At 39.1% G+C, this 25,434-nt stretch overlaps 1 protein-coding gene across 5 annotated transcripts in view; it reads right to left on the bottom strand.

Annotated features, from left to right (window-relative positions):
• The window catches only part of abcc9 (ATP binding cassette subfamily C member 9), a 70,641-nt gene that overhangs the window by 13,901 nt on the left and 31,306 nt on the right, over window positions 1-25,434 (bottom strand). For all 5 annotated transcript variants that reach the window (XM_088923394.1, XM_088923396.1, XM_088923397.1 and 2 more), the window contains 16 exons: window positions 24,607-24,708; window positions 23,179-23,263; window positions 22,754-22,834; window positions 19,928-20,065; window positions 16,677-16,802; window positions 15,759-15,858; window positions 14,875-15,128; window positions 13,739-13,893; window positions 13,155-13,224; window positions 11,585-11,742; window positions 10,989-11,081; window positions 9,956-10,058; window positions 8,503-8,613; window positions 4,858-4,978; window positions 2,265-2,395; window positions 1,510-1,588 (listed from right to left, as the gene is read on the bottom strand). In XM_088923394.1, coding sequence (XP_088779520.1) covers window positions 1,510-1,588; window positions 2,265-2,395; window positions 4,858-4,978; window positions 8,503-8,613; window positions 9,956-10,058; window positions 10,989-11,081; window positions 11,585-11,742; window positions 13,155-13,224; window positions 13,739-13,893; window positions 14,875-15,128; window positions 15,759-15,858; window positions 16,677-16,802; window positions 19,928-20,065; window positions 22,754-22,834; window positions 23,179-23,263; window positions 24,607-24,708 — 1,907 coding nt within the window. The remainder of the gene's footprint in view (window positions 1-1,509; window positions 1,589-2,264; window positions 2,396-4,857; window positions 4,979-8,502; window positions 8,614-9,955; window positions 10,059-10,988; window positions 11,082-11,584; window positions 11,743-13,154; window positions 13,225-13,738; window positions 13,894-14,874; window positions 15,129-15,758; window positions 15,859-16,676; window positions 16,803-19,927; window positions 20,066-22,753; window positions 22,835-23,178; window positions 23,264-24,606; window positions 24,709-25,434) is intronic.

Here is a 25,434-nt window from a genome sequence, read left to right as displayed (position 1 = left end):
AAAATGGGTAGTCATAGTTTCTTACATGTCCTTACAGTGAGCAAAGATACTTACGTAGTCTTGCAAATAATGCCTGATTCACTCACATTTTTCAGATTATGTGAAGATGGTCTGTTGTAACAATATCAGCATGGCTAAGGCCACATGTGTTTAATTTATTTTCCAGACTTTGAGTTAATTTATTAACCGTTTTTATACATGTACAGTATGTTCTCTTTTTAGAATAACATGTTGTTGAGAGCAGAATTTCAGCTTTTTGTATTTCCATCATTAATGTGAATTCTATTGGCCATTACCACAGCGTGGTTTACCATGTTTACTATTTTCTATCACTTTTATGGTATCAGCACAACAAGAACATCATGTTATCTCAATGGTGGCTTTATGGATGAGGTAAACAATTCAGTGTTCTACCGTAACAGAATGGTTTGATTAAGACATCTGTTTCTATGAATAACCCCAAATGTGCTGCTGTTTTGCCTGACCCTCTGCTTCCTCTTTATGAATGGAGCTTTGATTTTGCTGGAAATAAACCAGGGTTAAATAAATAGACCAGACAAATACTTTACTCTGTAGCTGAAGCCTAAAATGAAACATACACAGTGGCACAGGAAATGGAATGTTTGCCATGATGCGTTGGAATATATCTGTCCTGCTGTGCTGCGTGATTTTGTTATTCCTTTTCATGAAGCCAGTTAATGTCACTTTTGAGAAAATACAACACATGAAAGAAGAACATTCCCAAAAGGTGAGGCATGTGCTAGTCAGACTGATGACGTATGATTTTCTTATTCCACTTGCCAAATCATCCTTGAGCTCTGTGAAAACTCCTGTGACTGTGAGCATCAGGAACAAGCTGTGATGGAAAATGAGTGGTTGCTGTACAAGCGCCAAAGCCCAGGAATTAAAGTGTTGCGGCTTTTGCTGATCGCAGAATCCTCCGATGTATGGAAAAGCAAGCCCCATATATTGTGCAGTCAGTACGGCTCATGAAAATCCAGAAAACAGCACTGATTACTTCTCTAGCTGTGCCTGCATCATCTACTCCTCTCATGTGCGTCACCCACTTTGCATGTGCGTGCACTCTCTTGAGAAAGATTCTAACATGCTGTTTTAATTAAATATTCCACCAAAAGAAGGTTTTGAAGGGATCCCTTCAAGTGTGACAAATTGTAGAGGAGTATCCGTGATGCACTGCGAACACTCGGCCAAAATGAGCCTTAGAGCACTGACAAGATTGCTCCCAGATATATTCACACGTCAGCACAAAAACAATCACCAGCGGTGCCTAAATAGTTGTCAGCACCTTCCTCTTGCTCAGAGAACAGCAGAGCAGTGGGTGGTACAGACCCAGCAAAACACAGCTTTTGTTATGGATGAAAAGATGTATCAGAAGGGAGAATTCTGATCCCATTAAAAGAAGTGTGGCGGCAATGGGAAATTCAGCTGTCGAGGGCCACTGCACGGGTCTGTGTTTTTCAAAGCACGATGTAATTCATGGAAACTAACCTTCAAACATGTCCACCATCCTGAAGAAAGCCAGAGACAGAGAGGATTTTCCACTGCCTGTACGCCCACAGATGCCCACCTGGGAGACACCAGAGAGGAGTTCAAGAGTTCTCTACATTACAACCTCTGGCAACTTTAGCACATACTTGGGATTTTCCTACATCTTGGAAATATTTATAGTTTTGAGTTTTTAAACCTTTTGTTTATATTCTCCATTTTTAAAACATCTGATCAAAGTGATATGCACAGCATTGCATTTACAGTACTCTGCATATCACTAATGCTTTTGTTTCGCACCAGAATACAAGAACATGAGGAACAAGTAAAGAGTGAGGAGAAGCCATTCCTCTCCCTGCTTGCTTGGCCTTTTAGCTTCTTGGTCTTAAGAATTCCATCAAGTCACTTCTTGAGGGGCTCCAAGGAGCTAGCTTGAACAGCACAACATTCATGGAACTTTTATGTTTGCGATATTAGCCTAGCTAGACAGTTTTACACAAAACTTTGAATCTCATTTAGAGTGCCAGGAGCTACACAAGGAGAAAGTGCTTCATACTGAGAGTCACATTGGTCAGGAACAAATTGTCTAAAATGGTTGTTTAAGGAGATAATCCTTTACATAGCAGGTAACAGCAGCCAGGAACAAATTGTGTAACCAGCTTGTTCAAACCAATAATGTAGGAGTTGATAGAAAATTACTAAACTGGATTCTTGGATCACTAGCAACCAAGCATGTTATAGAGGTCTGGAGACCCTACCTTTTGGCCTGGGTTGATGTAGGCATTGACATGCTTGAGGACAGGCTTCAGCATGGGGTCATACCGCACACACATGTCCTGGATCTTGATCTCTCCTTGCTGGGGCCAGTCCTCAGGGACCTGGGAGAGATCTGGCACAGCAGAGGCCAAATAGGGCACAGCGCAGTTCATTTTGGGATCATCAGGAGGGCACCCCTAAGAATCGGACTATAGTACGGATTCCATATACTGTATTCCAATAGAGTAATTTACTAAATCAAAGAGGATCAAATAATTCAAGTAACAGGTGTTAAGTTGCCACATTCATCAAGAAACTACATCTCTAAGCGTGTTTTATGATATTTTCACATTGAACTAAAAAATATAAAACAAAACAAGAGTGATAATATACTGTATTGCAAGAGGGAAAAAAATCAATTAAGAATTTTAAGATTATTATCTGGTAATCTATCATTTGTCATTGTTTGTGTGTTGTTTTAGCATTTAACATGCTTTATCAGCCCTTCTGTAAAATTGTGTTGTTGTAGGCAAAGGAACAACATTTAAATTAGGAAAATACTGGAGTGCACACTCTGAGTATTTTTAGGACTGAGTCCAATTCTTCCACAGAATGCATGAACAAACAAACATCTACATGCATTTCACATATAGTAGATGAAGTTTCAAGATTCCAAACAGCATTCTGGGCAGATGTAACAGATCTGATACCAAGGCAGACTATAGACTGTGTAGAAAAATAAAAGCCCATTTAACCCAAATAAGACCCCTTTCAGTTTATTTAAGGCATAATGAAGCTGTGTTTTATGTGCTGTGTGTTATCCCAGATCACTTATACATTGAAAAGTGAGCCATCCACTCTCACCAGATCAACTATGATTATGCTGTGGAAATAAATATAACATTGTGATTGCAATATCAATTCTCTTTGCCTCTTTGAAACTGCAGATGTACAGTAGGACATGTTTCTAAGTTCATTACAGATCTGTTAAATTGATACTGCTTATACTGTATATCTATACATTTAACATGTTGGTATTCAAATTAATTGATTGGGCTTCTTCATGTGTTTTAAATGGAGGGTTCTGGAGAAAGTGACAGTCTGTACCTTGTAATTTATTATTGCATACACTACTGTATATAAACCCCCCATATAATACCCTTCATAACCCAAAGATAGAAGGGTTTCCATTAAACAGGGATGAATATGAAGATTGATGTTAGGTATTACATTAGGAGACAATGAATTGATATAAGAAATACTATATAAGAATAGAAATATTCTCATTTGTGACGAATGAAAAGCATAAGATAATATGGTGATGAGGTTTCCAATTACTTAAAAAAAACACAATATTATCTGAGAATAAGAGTACCACCATGAGAGTGTGAGGGAACATCATGATTTTCTTAGAAAGAAGAAAAAAGAATTAAGTAGAGTGGATGAAAAGCCAGCTCTTTCATGAGCTTTAAACATTTAATTCCCCTCAGATTGGACTTTCCACTGCTATCTTGTAGTTTTTTCCATTACCTCACGGATTGGATACTCCATTTTTAGCATTGATAAATCCAAAGGCCTTAAAAGTTCAGGGGTATCATTTCAGAATATGTTTATGCTTTGCTGAACCTCCTTTCCTGGCCAGTTCTTCTGCCATTACATCGGGACATGTTTACATGCTAACAGGGAATATTATATTGCCAAAGGATTATTACACAGAGGTGATGTCACTGTTAGGCTCCTAGACGTAAAGCCCAACTCCCTACTTCTGGCATTTCGGCTGACGCCGTTCAGGGTGTAAATTATTTTAAATAAGTTTACAATGGGAGATTGCATTGTATTGTATCTCCCACAGTTCCAAAAGCACATATGGCTAACTCTCAATACTGAGATTAATTTATGTCACGTTAGTTTGTAAAACTATAAGAATAAATACAGTATACAGCTGGTGCTCCTTTAAATGAAAAGTAGTTGGGGATAAATAGCATAATTGAATCAGCTATAGTCCAGCAAATTTCTATTTTCAAATAGTTTATATTTGTCATAAAATTTAGCGGTATTTACCAAAGCCAAAATACTTTGAGCTATACCCAGTTATAGGTGAAGAAAAGATGTTTCTAATATAGGTAATAGCATGTTTAACTCAGTACAATGTCAACGTACTGTAGGACTTGACAAAAAGATTAGATTGGAAGTAACTATTTTTTTGTGGTTTTCCAATGGCCTTAATGTTCTATGGGTACAGCACAACAGTTAACGGTGTAACTGGTGGTGGGCAATGAATGTGATCAAACAAAAATAAGGTCTATGATAGTTCAGGTGGGTAGCTGCGTCAGCATGCATAGGCTGCAAAGGAACAAGTAATAGGTTTATTCCATGCTGAAAAAAAGAAGAAAGAAAACACAACACTCCTGAAGAAGTCTCCACGGCCGAAACGTTGTGTTTTCTTTCTTCTTTTTTTCAGCATGGAATAAACCTATTACTTGTTCCTTAAGGTCTATAATGTTCTACAAAGGTCGTTGCCTCTAATCAGTTCTGCAGTTCTCTAATCAATGAAGACCAAAGAACTGGATCAACAGTAAGGATTACACACTGTACCTATCGAGCCTTCATAGTTCTCCGACTCTGTGGTCAGGAATCCATTCACTTTCTTTACTGCTGCCATATGCACCTCCAGGTCCGCCAGGTTCCTTACCACCCAGTTCAAATAGTTAGTCACCTGGAACAAAGACAGACAAAGGGGGGGTGAGGTTAAGGGACAGCAGAATAGTCTGGACCAGCACAGCTGGCAGGAAAGTTCACTTCTCCTTATCTTATATCACAGACCTACCTCTTTAATCCAGGATTTATTTCTGATAATTCCTCTGAAATCCATACAATTTGCATAATTCTCATTAGATTAGATTTGATAGTCTTATGTATTACTGGGCTATTATGGGTCTTACAATTGTACATTCCACCAATATTACAGTCAGGTTTTTCTTATTCATTGGAGATCTTTTCCTCATAATTGATATTGTTCAACCGCCACAACTCCAAAAGGGAATGGAGATCAAGAGCTGGAGTTGTAACTAAACATGCACATTGCGAATGTGACTTTGTGCCTAAATTTTCCCTCTGTCATATTAGTATTGATTATGAGACTATGTACAACAATGGATAGCTTTGTTATAAAAAAGTAATAAACCTTGTATTCATTATTGTTACTAGTAAGGTGGGTGAAGAGTGACCATTATTAAGGTTGATGAACACTGGGTTTATAAAATTGGTAATGAAAAAAACAGAAGTTCAAAGGAATTACTTAAATGAAGGTCTGTGCCATTTAATTGAGTACTATTCAATTTTCTTATGTTCAATGATCTCTTGGAGGTCAACTCCTTCCTGTGAGTTTAACAAACCTCTATAGATTTGTGCATTGACCAACAGATTATTCTAAGCATGTTCAGGCAGGAATAATAGCCCCACTGTCAAAAGGCAAAAGACTTCACAAAGTAAAAAGTATTCAAGCGTAGTAATCTGAGAAACAATATTGATATAAATCTTATATATGTATAGATCAATTCTGTGACAGGTACTGGTCATATATCTTTGTTTTATAGAGTTTTCCTACATTCTAGTTGCATCTAAGATCAGACATACATCCTTGCACACCCTTGAATGTAAACAGACTCATGTCATTTAACAGAAACAGCCTACCCCACACAACATTTCCCCTGCCATAATATTTACAGTCTGCATTCTGTAAAAGACCTGAACAATTACACAAGTAAAACAAGTGCAGGGTTGTTTAAAAGAATAACATTTAGCAATCTATTGATGAAAAATGCCCATAACATTACATACCTTCAACTTTTGAATATACTCACCATATCACAAAAAGTAAGATTTATGTCTTGGCTGAGGAACTCTGGTATTCACAGTTTTCTTATATTCTTAACATCAACTCATAAACTTAACTCACATTTAAAGCATACAGTACTTGTGCTGCTGAATTCAACAGATGTAACTCACATCAGCTGAAGTTATACAAAACATATATAATATTCTTCCATGACCCCAATCAGACACTATCTTCCGGAATTATTTAAACATCAACAATCAGAATATTTACAAGAATTCATCTGTCTGAGGTCTAGAATTTGTGGGCCCAAGTATTACCAGTGTTGGAAGACCAGTAGGTGATACACTGCCCTTTGGACCAGACTTACACTCTGCTGAAGGAGGTGCCATATCTGGAGATTAGACAATAAACTGATGTTCTGGATTTTTGGACACTAAAAGCCTTTGGCATTTCACTTCAGGTCTGCACACTCTGACCTGTTTAACACAACTGGTGAAGCCTTAATAATTTCTCACTTCTCCACCTGACCTGCAATATACAGTAGGTCAGCTGCTGGTGCAGAATGGCTGCTGTGTGTCACCCAGGTGGGGGCTGCACGTCAGCAGTGAATGAAGTCAGTCCCCTATTATACGTGAATGAAAAGCTCTATATAAATATTATCAATCAATTAGAGTCAGAGAATCAGGTTTGGGACAAGAAATAAAGAAAGAGGAAGAAAATAAACACTATATCACTTGGGCAGAAAAACAATTCTAACTACTGTAGGCTACTGATTGATTAACAGCATATCCAGCCAAAGTGAAAGAATGTCCCAGAATGAAATGGCAAAATACCAACATTTCTTAGACATTAAACATTTAACATTTGTTTTAAGTATTATTTTAGTGTATTTACACCTGTTATCTTAAATTAATTTTCCAAAAAAACAAATCTGCTTGCTAGGTGAAAGAGTGTTTGGAAAAGTATCATTGGTATTGGGACATACTGTATAATTCACATAAATACAAAGAAAAACATCATGCTTAAAACTTTGAATAATGTTGTTTTCATACATAAGGTCAATAGTTACTGTATGTCTGCAACTGTACATGTTTTTCCAACAGTGATCCTCATTTTTATCACAAATTTCCATAAACAGCTCACTGTAACTCACAAGATAGCCCACTTGATACACATAAACAAAGACTAGTGACAGAACATTTTAGGTCCTTAAACATTTCAGACTGTTACTATTAAGAGGCTGTGATAAAGATGTTCTCCTCCATCTCAGCATAGACAGTTTACCTGAGAAATAACACAACCTGACAGGAACATAAAAGTTTATACACGTTTACAGAACTTGTTGTTAGGTGCCTGTTTAAAATGCAGTAGGCTTGGGAGCAAAAGAACAAATTCTCAAAAATTACTGTGACATATTAAAGTTTAAAAACAGCATTTTGCACATATGTGTTTCAAAGGTTTTGCTGTTCATTCTGTTCACTGAGCTTAGCGTGACATTGCAAACAATACAGAAGCTTCTAATATATTGTTATGAAGTGAATCTGTGATACCTGGCTCTCCTCAACATTTCCAGCTTCAAAGCAAGGGGATGTATGCTGAGGTGTAGGGGGACCAGATTCAGTGATCAAAGCCGTCGTAAAGTTTACCTTGGTTTACCTTAGCTAATTAAGTTCTGGGTAAACGATTAAGTGTCAACAGGCCAGGAAAGCAGTTTATAACAGGCAGGTACGGAAGGGGTCAGAGTGGGCAAGAGAGGGTACAACAAGAAGAAGAAAGAGAAGAGAAACAAAAGGTAACAGGTCCTTATTCCAGATCACCTGAACAAAACAGACTAGAGTATAAGTATTTGAACCTTGTTAAGGGAGCTTGCTATTCTGTGGTTCCTATGTAAAGAATCCCTCAGTTAAAAACTGCCTCTCCTGGTTAGTGCATGCATTTTTAGACCAGGGAGATAGGTTCCCATTCATTTGGTGGCATCTGGGTTTACAGAGAGAGAGAGATTTAAGCACAGGTTGTATTCTGTTTAGTTTAGAAGGCAGCTTATCTCTTCTTTCAGCCTTTGTACAGTAGGTGTTTTTAGGGGTTGAGTACTTGGTAGCAGTCTGGCCTCTGGGATGCTTTATTTGTAAATTTGTACATAGAATAACTTGAATGTTATACAGTATGTGTACGTTTTGTGTGTGTATTGTCACTTAAGAAATATTTGTTTAACCCATTGTGCCTCAATTATTACTCTTTTCACCAAAGCTGTGCCAAAGAACAAAGAATTCTATACCAGCCTCTATACCATACACCAACTATACCAGCAATAACAATGGTATACACCAACAATAAAAATGTTAGAGTACCATTATCAATTAGAAATGTTGGGTGTAAACGTTAATTGGTATCTGAGCAATTACCGTGAGTGCATATGTCAGGCCCAGTCCCACTAGCCCTGACTGCAGTCCTGTCATGGAGCTCCATATGAAGGCCACTGCCGCACAGAGGACAATCACAGCCCCAAGGTAATCCTGAGGAACAAGAGGAGGACATGGTCAGCAACTACGTGAAATGTTACTGCTATATGTTCTACAAACTTTGAACATTCAGCTTGTTAACAATAACATTAGCTTAAACTTAAATTTATGGCCAGCAACCATATCACCGTGCAACTCACGACTGGCAACCCACTGAAGCTCAGCAGGTGTGAGCCTGGTCAGTACCTGGATGGGAGACCTCCTGGGAAACACTAAGGTTGCTGCTGGAAGAGGTGTTAGTGGGGCCGGCAGGGGGCGCTCACCCTGCGGTCCATGTGGGTCCTAATGCCCCAGTATAGTGACGGGGACACTATACTGTAAAAAGGTGCCGTCCTTTGGATGAGACATAAAACCGAGGTCCTGACTCTCTGTGGTCATTAAGAATCCCAGGGTGTTTCTCGAGAAGAGCAGCAGTGTAACCCTGGCGTCCTGGCCAAAACTCCCAATGGCCCTCACCAATCATGGCCTCCTAATAATCCCCATCTATGAATTGGCTTCATTACTCTGCTCTCCTCCCCACTGAGAGCTGGTGTGTGGTGAGCATTCTGGCGCACTATGGCTGCTGTCGCATCATCCAGGTGGATGCTGCATATTGGTGGTGGTGGAGGAGATCCCCATTACCTGTAAAGTGCTTTGAGTGGAGTGTCCAGAAAAGTGCTATATACTGTAAGTGTAAGAAGTTATTATAAATTTCTATTTTTTTAAGGATGTAAGAACTCTTTACAGAAGAGCTGTGCCAGCAATATTTACAGTATGGTAAAGCCCTATCTAGGGTGAAAGACCATAACGATTCAGTGCCACAGAAAAACAGCTGAAATTGCTAGCAACAGGAAAACTAGAGGATTGAAAGAACACAATATTTTGATTAAATAGTAATAGATTTGGTTATGGCCCTGGTCTAGGACTCTGATATATTATTGTAGCCATGCCCGCCTCTCATCACCTACTTGGTCACCATGACCATAGTACAGAATATTTCTCCATACCTGGCCAGTGGCACCTGGCTCTGCACTACAGGTTTCATACTTACAATCTTGCATATCGGGACCTTTAAGCCACAGTGAAACAGAAAATTAAGGAAAAGGAAAAATAAGTAGGTGTTGTTTCTGTGCATATATTAATAATAATTATAATTACTTACACTTATATAGTGCTTTTTCTGGACACTCCACTCAAAGAGCTTTACAGGTCATAGGAACTCCCCTCCACCACCACCAATATTGACCAGCTCTCACCTTCTCGAGCTGCTCTTATCTGCAGAAAACTGTCTTCAGACAGGTACGGCTGCAGGCCTGCTATGTTGATAGAATACAAATGGGACAAATCCCTCACTCACCGTTCGAACCTCTAGCCACCTGTTGGCAGCCGAGAGAAACAAATACGCAGTGTTGTTGGTGTCTGTGAGCTCCAGCATTCTCTGTTTAAAACGAGCTTCGTGTCTAGAGAGCACAAACAAAACAGTTCACTGCCTAAGACACACATCTGGATTTAGATTTCATAGGAGACTTAAAAGACCACGAACAAAAAGAAAAACTTTTGTCCAACCTCTGTGTAAACATGAGCAGTTGGCATGAAAATAAAAAAAACTGATATTTGCATAGCCTCAGTGTTATAGCATCATTATATATCTTCATAAGGCTTCTATTATAATATATCTTCATAAGTAGGGTTGCTAAAGCTAGCGAAGGCAGATAGTGTGTTAGGACCGTGTAGCCTACAACAGTTGCCCAGACTGAACTCAGCTCAGAGTTAGTGTGCCCAGCTGCGGTGCATTGTGTTTTGAAGAAACGTCTGGCACAGAGACTTTGGAAAGTCAAGTTGTTTATATTAACATTCTTCCACTACAAGGCAGTCGTCAGAGAAATGTAATGGATTCCTCTCGCTGTTAAGCAGAACTCACTGCAGTGAAGTAAGATAAAGCTTTTTTTATCCTTTTACTAACATACCCCACTAAGCAGGGAAAAGGCAGTTCTATTGTAAACTATTCACAGTTTACATCTATTGTATTAGACGTTGCGATCCTTGAAATGCGGGCCAGATTGACCGGTCAAATATGTCTTTGGCGACACAAAGAGATAGCGTGCTCTGTGAATGATCCTAATTAAGATAAATGGTCTTATGTTCTGTTCCTTTTCACCATTTCATATTGTTTTACAGTCTATGGCCCGAAAAGGGGCACTGTGCTGATATATTGTCTGTAAATATTGTTTTTCATCCGTCATCAAGCAGTCCAGCATATTCACATTCAAAGCCATGGCTTACACTTAATTGCTCAGTTAATTAATCTGGAATGAGAAAGAACAGGGGTAGAGGGGCTGTGGCCAGCCTGGATGAGACGTACCAAAGAGGCAGGAGAAACGTTCACAGACCTGAAAGCACGGATTGTGGTCAGACCTTCTGCCGTCTCTGAAAAATGGCAAAGCAGGGGCAGCTGTGTGGAGTCGTCCAGGTCCTGGAGGTCTCTGAGAGCAGTAACATGGGGAGGAAGGTGGAAAACAGACACATAACAGTAAGAAATAAAAAGCTATGTTATCTAGGAGAAACTCAGATAAACTAAAAAAAAATACAACATAGAAAGGACATACTTTATAGTAGTCAGGGGCAATTCAATACTTACTGTATATCAAGTTAATATAAGAAGAATAGCCTTAATTATTAAAAATATATTACATTATATTATATCCTTTCTGAGAATATACAGTAGTTGCTGTATTCTGTACTTACTATAAACGTTTTAGTAATCTATTTGAATAGTATTGATTTAATTTTCTCTTCAAACATACACTGTACACAAATCAACGGTGGGGGAAAAAGAAGACCTTATTTTTCAATCTTTTTCAATCATCTTCTTTTGGCATTAATTGTATGATTAATTGCCTCTGCTTGAAGGCAGAGGTGGCGTGAACGCAAGGAGACCCGGTGCTCTTGAGTCCCAGAGCTGGCGTAAACCGAAGTTAGCACTCACTTGGAGGCGACCCGGAAGTACTTCTGGATGAAGTAGAAAGCCACAGCAAGCGGTACCATAGCGATGAGGAAGTAAGGGGTGACAAAGGTGATGACTCCGATGGCAGAGAGGCAGAGGAGTGTGGAACGTGTCAGAGACTCCCACGTTGGGGGAATGTGCTGAAGAACAGCAAGAAGAGCCATCGTCATAATTCACTCATACCATACATGTCCACCTGCCGAAATTCTGGACAACTATTGTCAGATAAGTTCACACCTAAAGCCAAATGAAGTAGTTCAACCATCATTCATATTAATGTGGGGAAACAGTTTTCTTCTTTCTTAGGCACATAGTCCTGTGTACTGACATTGTTTTATATGGCACTATGTTGTTCTGCTGCCTATCCATGTGTAACAGATTTCCCCCTGGTTTGGTGGAGTGATAGAGAAATCTGCACATAAATTGTCCCGATAGAGGTGTCTAGACAGCAACCACAGCATGCTGATGTAAGGAAATCTTCCAAGCTGAATGAAGGTCCCTAAAAAGGCTTGCCTAAGACCCTGCTTTATCCCGTTAGTAACAGAGGAAAACTCACACCCAGTCGAACTGAAAGATACTGTCTTCACTTTACAAGCAGCTGACACAGCTACGGCCAAGGCTGTTACTAAGAATGCAAAGTGGTATTAATGTTTTAACCTGAATTAGTTTTCTTCTTTGAAGTCCAGTGTAAAATCTCACCCTAAGATGTACTTGACACATTCTCCAAACTAATCATGAGGACCTAATCAGACACCCCGTTGTTATTCCATATGGCTCTTCTTATTCCGTGAGGCTGTGCATAGGTGTAGCTAATTCCTCAATTCCTTCCTGCAAATGTAGCGTAAGGAATGTCTCATTGCAGCTCCCTCGTGGCTCCTCCCAGTTTCTACCTCCTAAACCTAAACCCCCAATTTTCCAGGTACTGTATGTCCAGTGCCATATTGCCATTATTGTCTGCGAATCAGAACGAGGCAACAAAACATCCGGTGATGTGAAGCGGCCCTATTACATTATAAACAAGCAGGCTTCTGAATACTGTACATCTCTTTCAATTCAATTGAAATATTGCTCTCGACTTCTAGATAATTTTGCAGAAAAATACTACTTACTTGTTAACTCTGTATGCAGATGACATTGGAATTTATGAGGTGAAATGTCTGCTCCAAAACCTGTACTAATTCGTTCGTACATTGCATTAAATTAGTAATTACTAACTAATGAGCAGGAGGGGCCGCCTCACATCACAATTCTCTCGAACTCTCACTTGTCCTTGGCGAGACCAGCAGTTTGCAACATGGCGAACAAACAGTGCTTTCACAAAGTTCACACTTCTGTGCTTAATTCAGAATTTGTACCATTTCGTCATGTCGGCAATTTATTTTGTTACTGGATTTTAATGACCGGACCACAGTTCCCCTTTAACTCTTAAATAAAACAGGCCAAGAAATGAGCACAATGTTCACCAGAGTGTAAAGAGACTAACTCTAATCAACACTTTAAAATAGCTCATATACCATTTGTTAAAAAAGAAAATATTTCTCTTTTATCTTACCTGATCTATGATGTTGGTGTCTGCAGAGAAACGATTCAAGATTTGTCCAAGTGGAGTGACATCAAAAAACCTAGAACCACATAATGATTTTACTATCAACAGAGTACAATATGAATGAAATTGAAATGGCACATCTCCAGTACAGATAAAGTAAATGACACAGAATTTCCCTTGTGGAAGAGACTCATGATTCAGATTCCAGGGAAAACTGATCATCTTTTGGCTATGAGAATCTTATCTTAAGGGTTTATTCAGCTTGTTTCCAATAGCCACCAATAGTTCAATGCTCATTTCTCTGCAGCTAAACAAAATCCAGTGAATTAAGCAGCCTCTCAGATCTTCAAGAAGAGACTGTATCTTGGAATTAAGAATAACATAGAAGCCTTTTTCATACTGTTTTTTTTCTGCATGTAACATTACTCTTAGTGTTGAAGATACATTTATGTAGAAGATAAATTTGGGAGTACATGATGTTTGTACTCCCCAGAATATACAATAACTTTCCAGATCCAATGCAAAGAATAGGTGGAATCTGCACTGCTCATTTCTGAATTGACACTCAAAATAACAGAGTCAAGCAGTACCTAATAGGGGCAAGGATGATCTTGTTGAGGAGGTTGTGATGAAGATTGGTGGCAGCTGAAAGGCCCATCCACTCCACAGTCAACGAGGTGATGAGACACAGAACAATTCCTGCACTGCACAGCACGCTGAACCCCGCAATGTAATAGGAACGATTCTAGAAATTACAGATATGCAACCTTAGAAAGGCAAAACAGCTAGGTACTATGAAGGAGTTTTGACTTTAGAGAGAGAGAGTTTTCAGTATACATAGGATAATTATCATTAATAATATCAACGTTTCCTTGCATTTATGTAACATTCACCATACTAAAAGATCCCAAAGCACCTTCATTATAGGAGGGGACCCACTGGATCGACCAATAGTAGGGCAATCATGCACCAGTAGTTCCACTACGCAGCACACCAGGTTGAGAGGTGAGAAAGTTCTTTACTAGTTGATTTCAGGGTGAGCTTTTGTAAGGTCAGACTGTGCAAGCTGAATGGAAAATGGCATTTAGTCAGCATACCAGGGATACAACCCCAGTGCCATGGGATCTTTCATGATGAAGAATTCAGCAGCTCAGTTTAATGCATTATCCAAAGAATAGTCCATGTACAGTACATCCAACAGCACAATGTCCCTGATCACCATACTATAAAATTACACCTTTAAGACTTACTGAAGCAGCCTGGTTTTACTTGGAAGTCTCCTGTTCCAGTACTGATAACTACTACAATACAGATCTACAGTACTGATGTGATGAGATCAGGCTACTAGGTGGTAATGTGTTTCTGTAATGCTAGCAGCATTATGAGAACGTTGAGATCAAAATTAGGCAATTCTATTTTCAGCGGCCTGAAAAACACAGTCAAATCACCAACTGGGGTTCAGTAGAGCAATGTAACTCATCATTTAAACTGGGAGCTGCAGTCTTTACTGTCACACCAAGTTGCAGAGGGCTGGCAGGAAATTAAAAACTGAAATGTTTCTCTACCAGAATGACAGGAACTGTGGTGAGGTATTAAGTATTGAGCCATTCTTTCAGGGTCTTGCTTTCCACTCACACTGATGTCTGTCTGCATGATCCAGTTTATAACACATGAAACTACAAGAAAATCACTGCGCGGGGCCTATCAGAAATGTCCCCAAACGCACCGATTCCTCCAGAGTGGTGTTGGTAGTGCTGCTGGAGTTGCTGGGTGGGCTGTAGGTGTTGGACGTCCAGGTAGCCAGCCAGTAGTCAATGGCAACGATGACAGAGTGCTTGAGCAGCTTGGAGAAGATCATCATGAAGAGCAGCACGAATCCTCCAGAGGTCAGGTATCTCCAGCACACCTTCCAGGGGATCTTGGAACGGCGGCTCGTGATAGTAGAAAGAGAGTCTTCGTCATCTTCTTCCTCTTCCTCCTCTGTGAGGATCATAGTAGGAGACAAACAAGAACTTAGCACTCCACTCTCCCCCTACCACCACACATGTTTCTTTTTAAGAAAAAGCAATCAAACTTAAAGCTTCTACAAAGCAAAAGACCAGATGGATATAAGAGCACTGAGCTACTGAAGGAGACATGTGGTTCCATCATGTGCTTTTGCTTGTCAGCAGCTTACTGATGAAGGTCGTTCAACCACGTGCTGGAAGATATTTCTCAAAATGGACTCAAAGCAGGGTTTAGCAGCATTTACTGTACCTTCACACACCAGGCCTCTTTAGGGAAGACGTAATTCCTTCCATTAGCCCATAAGCATAATATTTACACAATGAAAGGGCTAAGAATACAGTTTCGTCTTAGGTCACACGTTATTGTTTTACAAGAACGTACCAGAATGAAAGAAGCTTTTCTAGCTACTTATGCCCTACATTCCTGTTTGGAATGAATCTCTTGATTTCATCGACAAATAAATTAACTGATACCATGCTGGTGTACAAATACATGCTGGAAGCCAAACACTGGTTCTGGAGCCCTTCTTGGAATTACTACTCTGTATATCCAGCCATAACAACTGACTATTTCTCATCTTCAAAAAACAGAGTCTCTATTTACCTTCATCTTCGTCATCTGTCTGGGATTTAGCTTCTCTGGAATAAAGGGCTCTTCTCAAATTCTTCCTTTCCAGGGCTGTTAAGCTATCAGATTCAGTGTCCTTAAGGAAAAAAATACAGGGGCATGTTGTGACATATGTGAATGAACAGACTGAAGTAAAATAACAGCAAATTATGTACCCATATTGTTCCATTTTTAACTACTTATAAATATGTATCTTTTTCATTAACAAGGAGTGAGAAGCAATGAACATTTGGACAAGTAAGGATGTCTTATTGTTGCCTAAACTAAAAAATTAAAAGGAGTTGCAGTTAACAATGAAAGATGTTTTATCATACACAGTAAATGTGGGTGAAAATGCTTACTAAAGTAAAAAAAGTAAGAAGCAAGCTCAAAACTGAATTCTTTAAATCTCCAGTTTTAAGTGTTCTAAATTCTTCTTGTTTGAAAGTGATATTTTTAATTTGCCATTCCAGAAAAAAAAACTGCAGTAAATAAATCCAAAATGTCAGGAAACCTGCTGTAGACAAGCCACCAATTTAGACCGTCACAAAGCCCCTAAATCAGGGCCTTCACCACAGTCTTCTGTTTGTCACTCAAATATTCAGTCCTTAATTACTGATACTTTAAATATTTTCTAAAATATAAATTATATAAAGGTATAAAAAGGTCTGAAATATATAGCATCAGTCACAAGCTTATATAATAAGCACTATCAATTCTGAGCTCTGGGTCCCCCAGCGACAATTTATTGGGTAAAGCAGTTCAGATAATACAAGGATGGATGGATAAATGATATCTTGTTATTCAAAAGATGCCATGAATGAGTGACTAGCTGGGTTTTTTCTTTCCAAACACAAGGTAACTGTGTTCTATCTGATGTGGTATTTTTGTGGAAGCTGAGTATGTGGGAATGACCTTCTCTAGCTCTTGGTCCTGCCTGTTCATGAGGGTCTTCCAATGCTCATACAGCTCCACATCATTATTCTGGATGTCCTTCAGGGTCCCCTCTCGAAGCACAGTGCCATCTTTCATGGCAATGATCTGAAACACAGGCACCACTGGCTTTTAACCACAGGGCTAGAACAAAACAATGTTATGTATAAGAGCCATACAATCTAAGGCTTTTCTAATTGGTATGTTTGCATTTGTTATAACATAAGATAAGATCACTTTATTGGCCATATACAATTTCTTGTGCTAGGAATTTGTCTTTTCACATACCCCACCTTGCTCTCCATGAGACACACAGACAGGGAGAGACACTTGGGGTCAGAGCACAGGGTCAGCCATTTATATGGCACCCCTGGAGCAGTTAGGGTTAAGGGCCTTGCTCAGGGGCCCAACGGAGTAGAATTACTCTGCCAGCTGCAGGATACGAACCAGCAACCTTCCAGCCACAGGCACATATCCTGAACCACAGAGCCACCACACCACCCATAGAAACAGAGATTAATTTCAAGCTGAAAAGTAGAAAGACAAAACTTTGGATCTGGAACCTTCTTCAGGCGTGAAGGTGCCTCAAAAGCCGAAACGTATTTTTCTTTCTTTTCAGCGGGGTGTTGACCTCTACTTGCTCCTTTGCAGCTGACACAGCTCCCTGCTTGAACCTCTTTGTACTCACATATACACATTCACACTCCAAGCACAAAAAATCCTCTTGTGTCAATTACAACTTAGATCTGCATTGCACAATTGCAAGCCGTCTCACAATAGATGTCACCATCGGCAGCATTTTTAACTTTTTAATTTAATTCAGGTTATAACTCCAACAATGTGCTGGATGAAAAACTAGCAGCAATTGATCTGGTCTCTAATAAACACAGAGTCAACATGACAAATGGAGCCACACACTAGCAAGGTTCATTATTCAAAGTTTCCTGGCCACGTCAGTAGGAGCTGTCTCATTCCCCTGACGGTAATTATCAGACAAGAAAAATAACAGTTATGAGTTAAAGTATACTTGAACGTTACCACTCCCAGTGTGGTTTCTGTTCAACATGTTGTATGGAACTGAAATATCGTTATATCCTTCCCAGTTAATTATTTTAATAATCTAAACAAAGGATGTTAGCTTCTAATGAGTCTACAGGAGGTGACCTCAGTATTGGACCCAGTCACCCCAAGCGTCAGTGCAATTCTATGCTGTGTTCATGTGTTTTGAATAGGTGCAATGACAATGTAGATAATGTCATGGTCATGCAATTGTGTTCACACTGCATGTACAGTTGAGTTACACAGGTTATCTAAGCCTCTTTGACTGGAAATGTAACATGTAAAGAATGAAGAAATCCACATTTATCTAGAAAACATATTTATCCAAAGTGACTTTACTGCTTCTTTAAGCTCTAACCTTCAACGTATTCATGACATTCCTACATTAGCTTTTATCTTGGAGGCTGTACAGCAAGATTTAAATAAAAATACCATGTACTTTACTGCGTCAATAAGTAAATTGCAAATTGGAGCTGAAGGTTAAAGCAGGGGCTGTGTTCCCATAGACTGCTATGCAGACTGTTCCCATAGGCTGCATGCTTTGTTGCAATATGTTTTATTAAGTTGTTATGCATCAAAATTGTGAATTGTCAAAGCACATTGGACATAACATCCTGTATAAAAACGAAGCTTATATAGGATGGCTTTGGCCTGTGAGATGGTCTGAAATCTCTAAACTGAAACACTCCAGCTCAGCCAGCACACAGCCATTGTCTCTTTCACTCATTGTGCGTGCTTCCAAAACAAAACAAAACTGCTGGATTACACAATATATTGCATGTCATTTATTTGCTGACACAATACATGAATCCTTATGTAAATTATTCTGCTTCCAAAACTACAATGTTAAAGAAAAGGTTTGGAAAGTAATTTAGGCATAATCCTTCAAAATGTTCTTTTAAGTGTTGAATTCAAATTCAATTTGTATTTAATTAGTAAACAAAGCAAATGCTCTATTTCAAATACATTAGAAATATTTTTCTCTAGGTTTAGGCTGCCAGTTCTGATATAAAACATGAGGTTAAAACATGAGCACCTAAGAAAGGTTAAAAAATGAGGCTATATTCTTCATTTACCAGCTAGTAACAACTTGATCCAAGACCTTGCCTTGCTGAGTTCTTGAACAATCCCAAAAAACACATTTAATAGCACAGTAACAGTATGTTTATCATAACATATTTTATGCATTATGATATATAAAGCACGTGAACAATTTTTGCTGATATAAGAAATTGTAGATTAATAATTTCCCAACTACCCAATGCTGACACCAGCACATTAATACCTACACTATACTACTATTACAAAAAATGAAATGCATTCCTTTCTCTACTTCATCTTCGCTACCTTCGATCTTAGACACTAGACTGACAGCTCTATTGTGATCAATGTGAAAGCACTGACATTTTGCTCTGCCAAGGTGAGACAGTCCTTCAAAGTAATTCTGGATCGGGTCAGCAACAGATCTGTGCAAATGTCACATCCACAAGCAGATTCCACTACAGAAACACCTGACTGTATCCAGTAAATGCAATGAAGTTCATATTAATGGTCTTTCTTATACAGTGTCTAATGATAACTCATGTATTAATCTTATGTACACAGATTCGACAGTGACCTGCTTGTAGCCTGATCTTTTCAGATCTCAGAAACCAAGCAAAGGCTGGCCTTGTTAGCAATGGGTTTTGACATCTCAAGGTAAAATCAGGTTCCGTGATTCTTCAATAATCAGGGAAATAAGTGGACCACTCTTCTCTGAAGCAGAATTTGCTAACAAAAATCCTAGTAGGGTAACAAGGGACACTGTGCCATGATAATCTGTGATTCTGAATATTTAATCATTTAAGAACCCAGTGCACTGTCCAAAAGAGTGGTAATATTTACCCCAGTTTCCTAATTAAATTCCATTTTGGATTTGCACAATCTGGCATTCCTAATTTTCCACGTTAATTGAAATTTACGTGGCCTAATTTCACCCTTGGATGCTGCTTGTCACTTTAAGCACTTAAGGTGTTTTGCGATCCTTCGACAAATACACTATACTAGCACATTGTTTCAGACACAACATGTTCATGAGATGGGTGGGTATTATTTAAACAAATGTCTTCATACCATTAGACATTTATTGCAGCTCATATATTCAGGCCTGCTCCTGTAAGTTGTTAAAGACTTACCCAGTCTGCGTGTATGAGGTATTGCAGCTTGTGCGTCACCAGTACCACTGTCCTCTTGTCATCCTGCAAGAACTTCAGAATTCCCTCCTGCATGAGGTGGTCACTCAGGTGAATGTCCAGAGCTGAGAAAGGATCATCCTGCAATCAGCACACAGGAGAGAGAGTCAGAATGTGCTGGGCCTGTCTATGCACTACAAAACAGTACCCTTGCTTTTTGTAGTTCAAGTAAGTAGATTCGTCAGCATACGCAGACTGCAAAGGAATGAGTAAAGGTTTATTCCATGTTGAAAAGAGAAGAAAAGAAACACGTTTTGGCTGTGGAGCCTTTATCAGATGAATGCTCCCAAAGAAGGCCCCACAGCCGAAACATTGTGTTTCTTTTCTTCTCTTTTCAGCATGGAATAAACCTTTACTTGTTCTCTAGCTTTTTGGCTTTCTACATTGATAAAAAGTGTACATGTCTTAACTGATCTCTTCAAATGTATATTTATATTATATCTTTTGACATTTTGAATTGTCAGGATATATGAGATTTAAATCTAAATCACAAGCTTAATTTTAATCATATCTTAAAATATTTTACAGTACATGAGACAATGCACCTCATTTTGCCAAGAGCTTCAAGCCAAATTTAGTAAGCCAGCTCTGCAAAGAGACATTCAATAATCGGTACTGAAACAGTATTGAAAGTTGTGTAATTAGATAGAATGGACTGAAACAATCGAATGGTCTTCAGGGAAATATTCTGTATATTGCAATTTACTATGTATAGTAGGTTCTCGTTTATGTTGGTCATTTAGGTTCTAATTTTCTGTTGTCTGTAAGGACTATTTGGAATAATTAGTATTACTCACACAAGTTTATTCACACAATAAATTGTGTGAAAGTTAGCAAAGCACAATGACTGACTTTGTTATCGGAAGTACAACACTCTTTACTGCAGCCAAAGGGAGAAATGTTCCTTTTGGATGCTTTTGGCTCCATCATATCAGGCTGTAGAGCAAACCCAGCAGCCTTGGCCGGGTCCCTGATCCATCCCATCTGCTTTTCTGCAGCCCTCACGTTCCCACAAAACATGAAACAACCCAGACTGCTCTCATGTCTTTCTAATGAAAAAGCAATCCAGCTGGTGCCCTATTAGAACAACAGTGCCGCCACCACTGTCCCTCAAGTAGGTTTCTTTTTTCATTTTTCCTGTCATTCCTAGAGCTACGTAAGTGATAGAGTTCAGATGATTTAACAGCTTTTGTTTATCAAGGAATCTAGTCTTTCACCAGGTTGTGTTTAATTTGCAAGGCAGCAACTCCTAGGAAACCACCATCACTGATACTGATACTGGTGTCTGGACTTCAGTAAAGTCAGCCATGAGAAAAAGAGAGGTGGCGATTTGTTGGAGACAACAGCAAGTGAGAGTCAACCCAGAGTCAACAACTGTTTTTATGGAACCAAGGTCACTAACATTGTTCAAAGACTCAGAGATGTCCCTATGGCTTGGTGAATGGGGGCCAGAGACCCAGGCTCCCCACTTTGGTGGTCCCCCACACTGCAACATCAAGATATCAGACACGGATGCTTGCTGTGACTTTTTTTAACATGCTGTGCAACTATGCACACACATACTGTACATAGACACTATAGATACAGAGAGGCATTAAATCCTTAATAAATGATATTGTACACTTGGAACCCATCTGGCAAAACCAAGCTCAGTAATTATACAAGAATATCCAACAGGGTATTGACATTTGCACATTTCACATTCGTGAATTTGCTTATTCTCAATTTGTTCTGGGCAAGATCTGGGGCCTTGGATAGAATAAGAGCAGAGAGGAATGAAACCGAGCTGAAGGTTGTTAAGAGCAACTTCCAGATTAGCTGTGCAACAGATGAGAAGACGAATCTAGCTAGTGAGGGAGCCCCTCCCTGACTCCTGCCCCAGTACCCACTATTCAGCATCCGTATCTCAGAATGATCTCATTTTTAGATTGTAACAAGCGCTCCCGATTCTGAGCTTGTGGTGTGGGCATCAGCAGGATGAAGATGACTTGTGAATTATTTTGAATTATTGCTGCTAAAGGAGGTTCTACCAGTTACTAAATACACGGGTTCACATACTTTTTCCAACCTAGGCTGTGAATGTTTAAACCATGTGTTCGGTACTGACAAGAAGAAGTACAATTGTTTGTGTGTTATTAGTTTAAACAGATTGTGTTTTTGTCTATTATTGTGACTTAGTTCAAGATTAGACCACATTTTTATGAGTAATTAATGCAGAAATCCAGGTACTTCCAAAGGGTTCACAAACGTCTTGCAACTGTATGTACAGTCTTTTAAACTCAAGGTACCCAGAACATTACTAGGGTCCTTGACAACTATGGTCACTGTTTAAAAAATGAGAAAAAACTCCAGCAGTGCAATACTAAACTAATGGCAGTTCTCCAATAATATAGTTTAACTCCAAACTTCAGCCCATAGGCAACCACAAGTTACATATTCCCCACTGGAAGGACATTTTTTATGGGGTAAAAGGAAAAAGTATTCAGGGAAAAACTAAAAGTACAAATGTGCCACTTTTCCAATTTGCAGGTGGAATGTGGATTCAAGTTTTAATTTGATCTAGGCCTTTGACGGTATAAGCAACGGCAGATTTATCATAGTTAAACCACAATCCGAAAATTGTTTTTGTCTACAAAGGCACTTAAAGCAGAGGAGAATGTTTTCCTCAGCTTTGCATTTTTTCTGCAGGTTCAATACTTAGGCTGCGTTGATTCCAACTTCTTGACTGTTCTCCCTATCCAAAACGGCAGACAAGCACAGAAATCTTACCAGAAAGACAATATTTGTGTTTTGATAAAGAGCCCGTGCCACACAGATCCTCTGTCTTTGGCCCCCACTCAGATTAATCCCCTGAGAGACAAGAAAAAGTTACGAGTCACAGTAGACATTAAACACACAAAAACCAAAACAAAACCATCTACTACATGCTAACCTTATGCATTGTAAACAGCAATTAAAGCAATTAATTATGAGCAATTAAAGACTAGAAATTCGCTTAAGAAAGACACCACTCAGTGGATGCTTGCCAGAATAAATGTGCCAAGAAACTAGTTACTTGATCACAATGCATTTATTGCCCTAAGCAAGAGCTTTCATAAAAAACATAAAAGGATATACTGTATGGAGTTTGTTCTCTGAAATCAGGGTAAGCAGCCAAAAAGAAATATCAGAGTCAGCAGAACTCTGACTCCTACCCTTTCTCCAATTTCGGTCTGGTCCCCGAATGGCAGCAGGTCTATATCAGGCTGCAGGGAACACGCATCTATGACTGCTTTGTACCTGTAACAACAGGATGCAACATTGGCTCAGTCACACTGACTTACTGTACGGTGTTGTCCTTTTCTCTGTTAGCTTTGGCTGTTTTGTCCAGAGACCAGCTGTAACAGCACTCCTTCAAATGTCTTGTAAACTTGTCAAATGTCTTGTAAAGCCACATAATGTGAAGCGGAGATTTCAAACTTACAGAAACAATGACATATCACCAGGGCTACTCCAATGCAATATCTCGCAATGTCAAGTAGCAGAATCTTTACAACTTTGTCATGTAGACAAAGTTTTTTGAAAAAAACAAAACAAAGACAACATGCACGGTCCTTTGTGTTCAATTAGAATTTCATCTTGACATTGGAACAAAAAGGTGTGAGTTCCTTAGAAATTATGATGTATATTGCCAGTATAAGAAGTAATGAACTCTCTACAATGGCAGCCTTTGATGTTATATGAACATATTATACTTATGGTAGTCACTTTAGTATTGTAGCATATAGACACATTTTATCTCTGCACAATGAAAGACAACTTGTTTACTCCACACAGGAGTGGGCTCACACCTGAAGAAGGCCGAAACGTTGTGTTTTCTTTCCTCTTTTTTTCAGCATGGAATAAACCTATTACTTGTTCCTGTTTACTCCACTGTGTGCATTGTGCAGCCAATGAGATATATCAGTATATCACAAATGGGGCTTTTATGAGAGGGTAATTTGGGGAGTTTTGTGGAAGGTAGTTAACACACAGGCTCCCTCACAGACTCCATTTGGCTCAGAAAAAAACACAATCACAAGAAGACCAGGTCCATTCTCAAGGACCCCAGTCATCCCAATCACAAACTGTTTTCCCTCCTACCTCCTACCCTCCTACGGTAAATGGTACCGAAGCATTCGGCCCAAATCCAACAGACTACGGAACAGCTTCTACCTCCAGGCAATAAGACTGCTGAATAGCCAACCTGCAGCTCCTTTAGCAAATCACCTGTAATGGCTACATGGACACAGTTTTCACTGTATTCAGCATAACTGCACTACATGTATATATTGCATACACCATGGACACATAGCAGCTCTACTCATATTGAGTTTTATTCAATTTCTATTACATCTATTATTATGTAACCTTATTTTTGTAACCTCAATTTTGTGATTTTTGTGTTTTTGTGAATTTTGTGATTCTTGTGATTCTTGTGATTTTTGTGAGCTCGCAGAAAAGACATTTCATTGCCAGCAACTACTGCTGCACGCTGTATTGTTGTGCATTTGATGAATAAACTTTGATTTGATTTGATCACATCATGCTTGCCTGTTTATTCTTTCTCTGAAAATATGACTATTAGCTTTGCACAGACTTACCTCTGCTTGTTGAAAGGGCTTCCAAAAGTGATATTCTCTTCCACTGTTGCATTCAGTAGCCATGACTTCTGGGCAGCATAGGCCACTGAGTTCCGGTTTTTGCTGTTTGAAGTTTAAAAAAACATTAGAAAAAAACTGGGAGACAGGCGGAAAATATGATAAAATGGTTTTTCTGAGGAAGACATCAATCCAAGACAAATCACGATGAGAAAGGAGTAGAAGGGCAGACCTAGTGAGCATAATGACGAGGTGCCAGACTTGTTAATCATGGGCTGCATTTCCCCAAAACAGCAAAATGCTGGGAGCCATAGTCTAACTCAGGTCAATCAGGAAATGAATCTGATCATCTGATTGTACTGTGGTTTATATATCCTGCTTGCTATGCAATTGGGCCACGTTTCGTACACTTCTCCAATATAGGACCAGACCACATTAGGACTGTATGTTTCCACAAACAGTTCAAAATAGATCCATTCCAGTTTAGTGGAGGAACTATTAAAAACAGAAAGGATCATGTATTTGAATTCCATTTATATACAATTCCCACTTATACAATATATGTATTTTCTTTTATTACATTATCTACTAATCTATGCTATATGAATATGTATTATTTCGTTCCATTTTTGTACAAAATCAGAACATACAGTACAAGTTACTAACAAGAGGAGGCCATTGGGCCCATCTAGCTCATTGGGTTGCTAAGCAGGCCAGCCATTTCCTGAATGAAACCAGGGTATCAACTTCGACAGGGAAAAATAAATAAAAATAAAGAAGTCCTCCAAAGTTGGCATGGTGGTGGTGGGTTTAAAAAAACAAACTTTGACA

Source organism: Atractosteus spatula, chromosome 8, assembly GCF_055471065.1.
Source record: "Atractosteus spatula isolate fAtrSpa1 chromosome 8, fAtrSpa1.hap1, whole genome shotgun sequence".
Taxonomy (NCBI): domain Eukaryota; kingdom Metazoa; phylum Chordata; class Actinopteri; order Semionotiformes; family Lepisosteidae; genus Atractosteus; species Atractosteus spatula.
The sequence above is the reverse complement of the archived record's forward strand: the minus strand, read 5'-3'. Positions and strand labels throughout refer to the sequence as shown.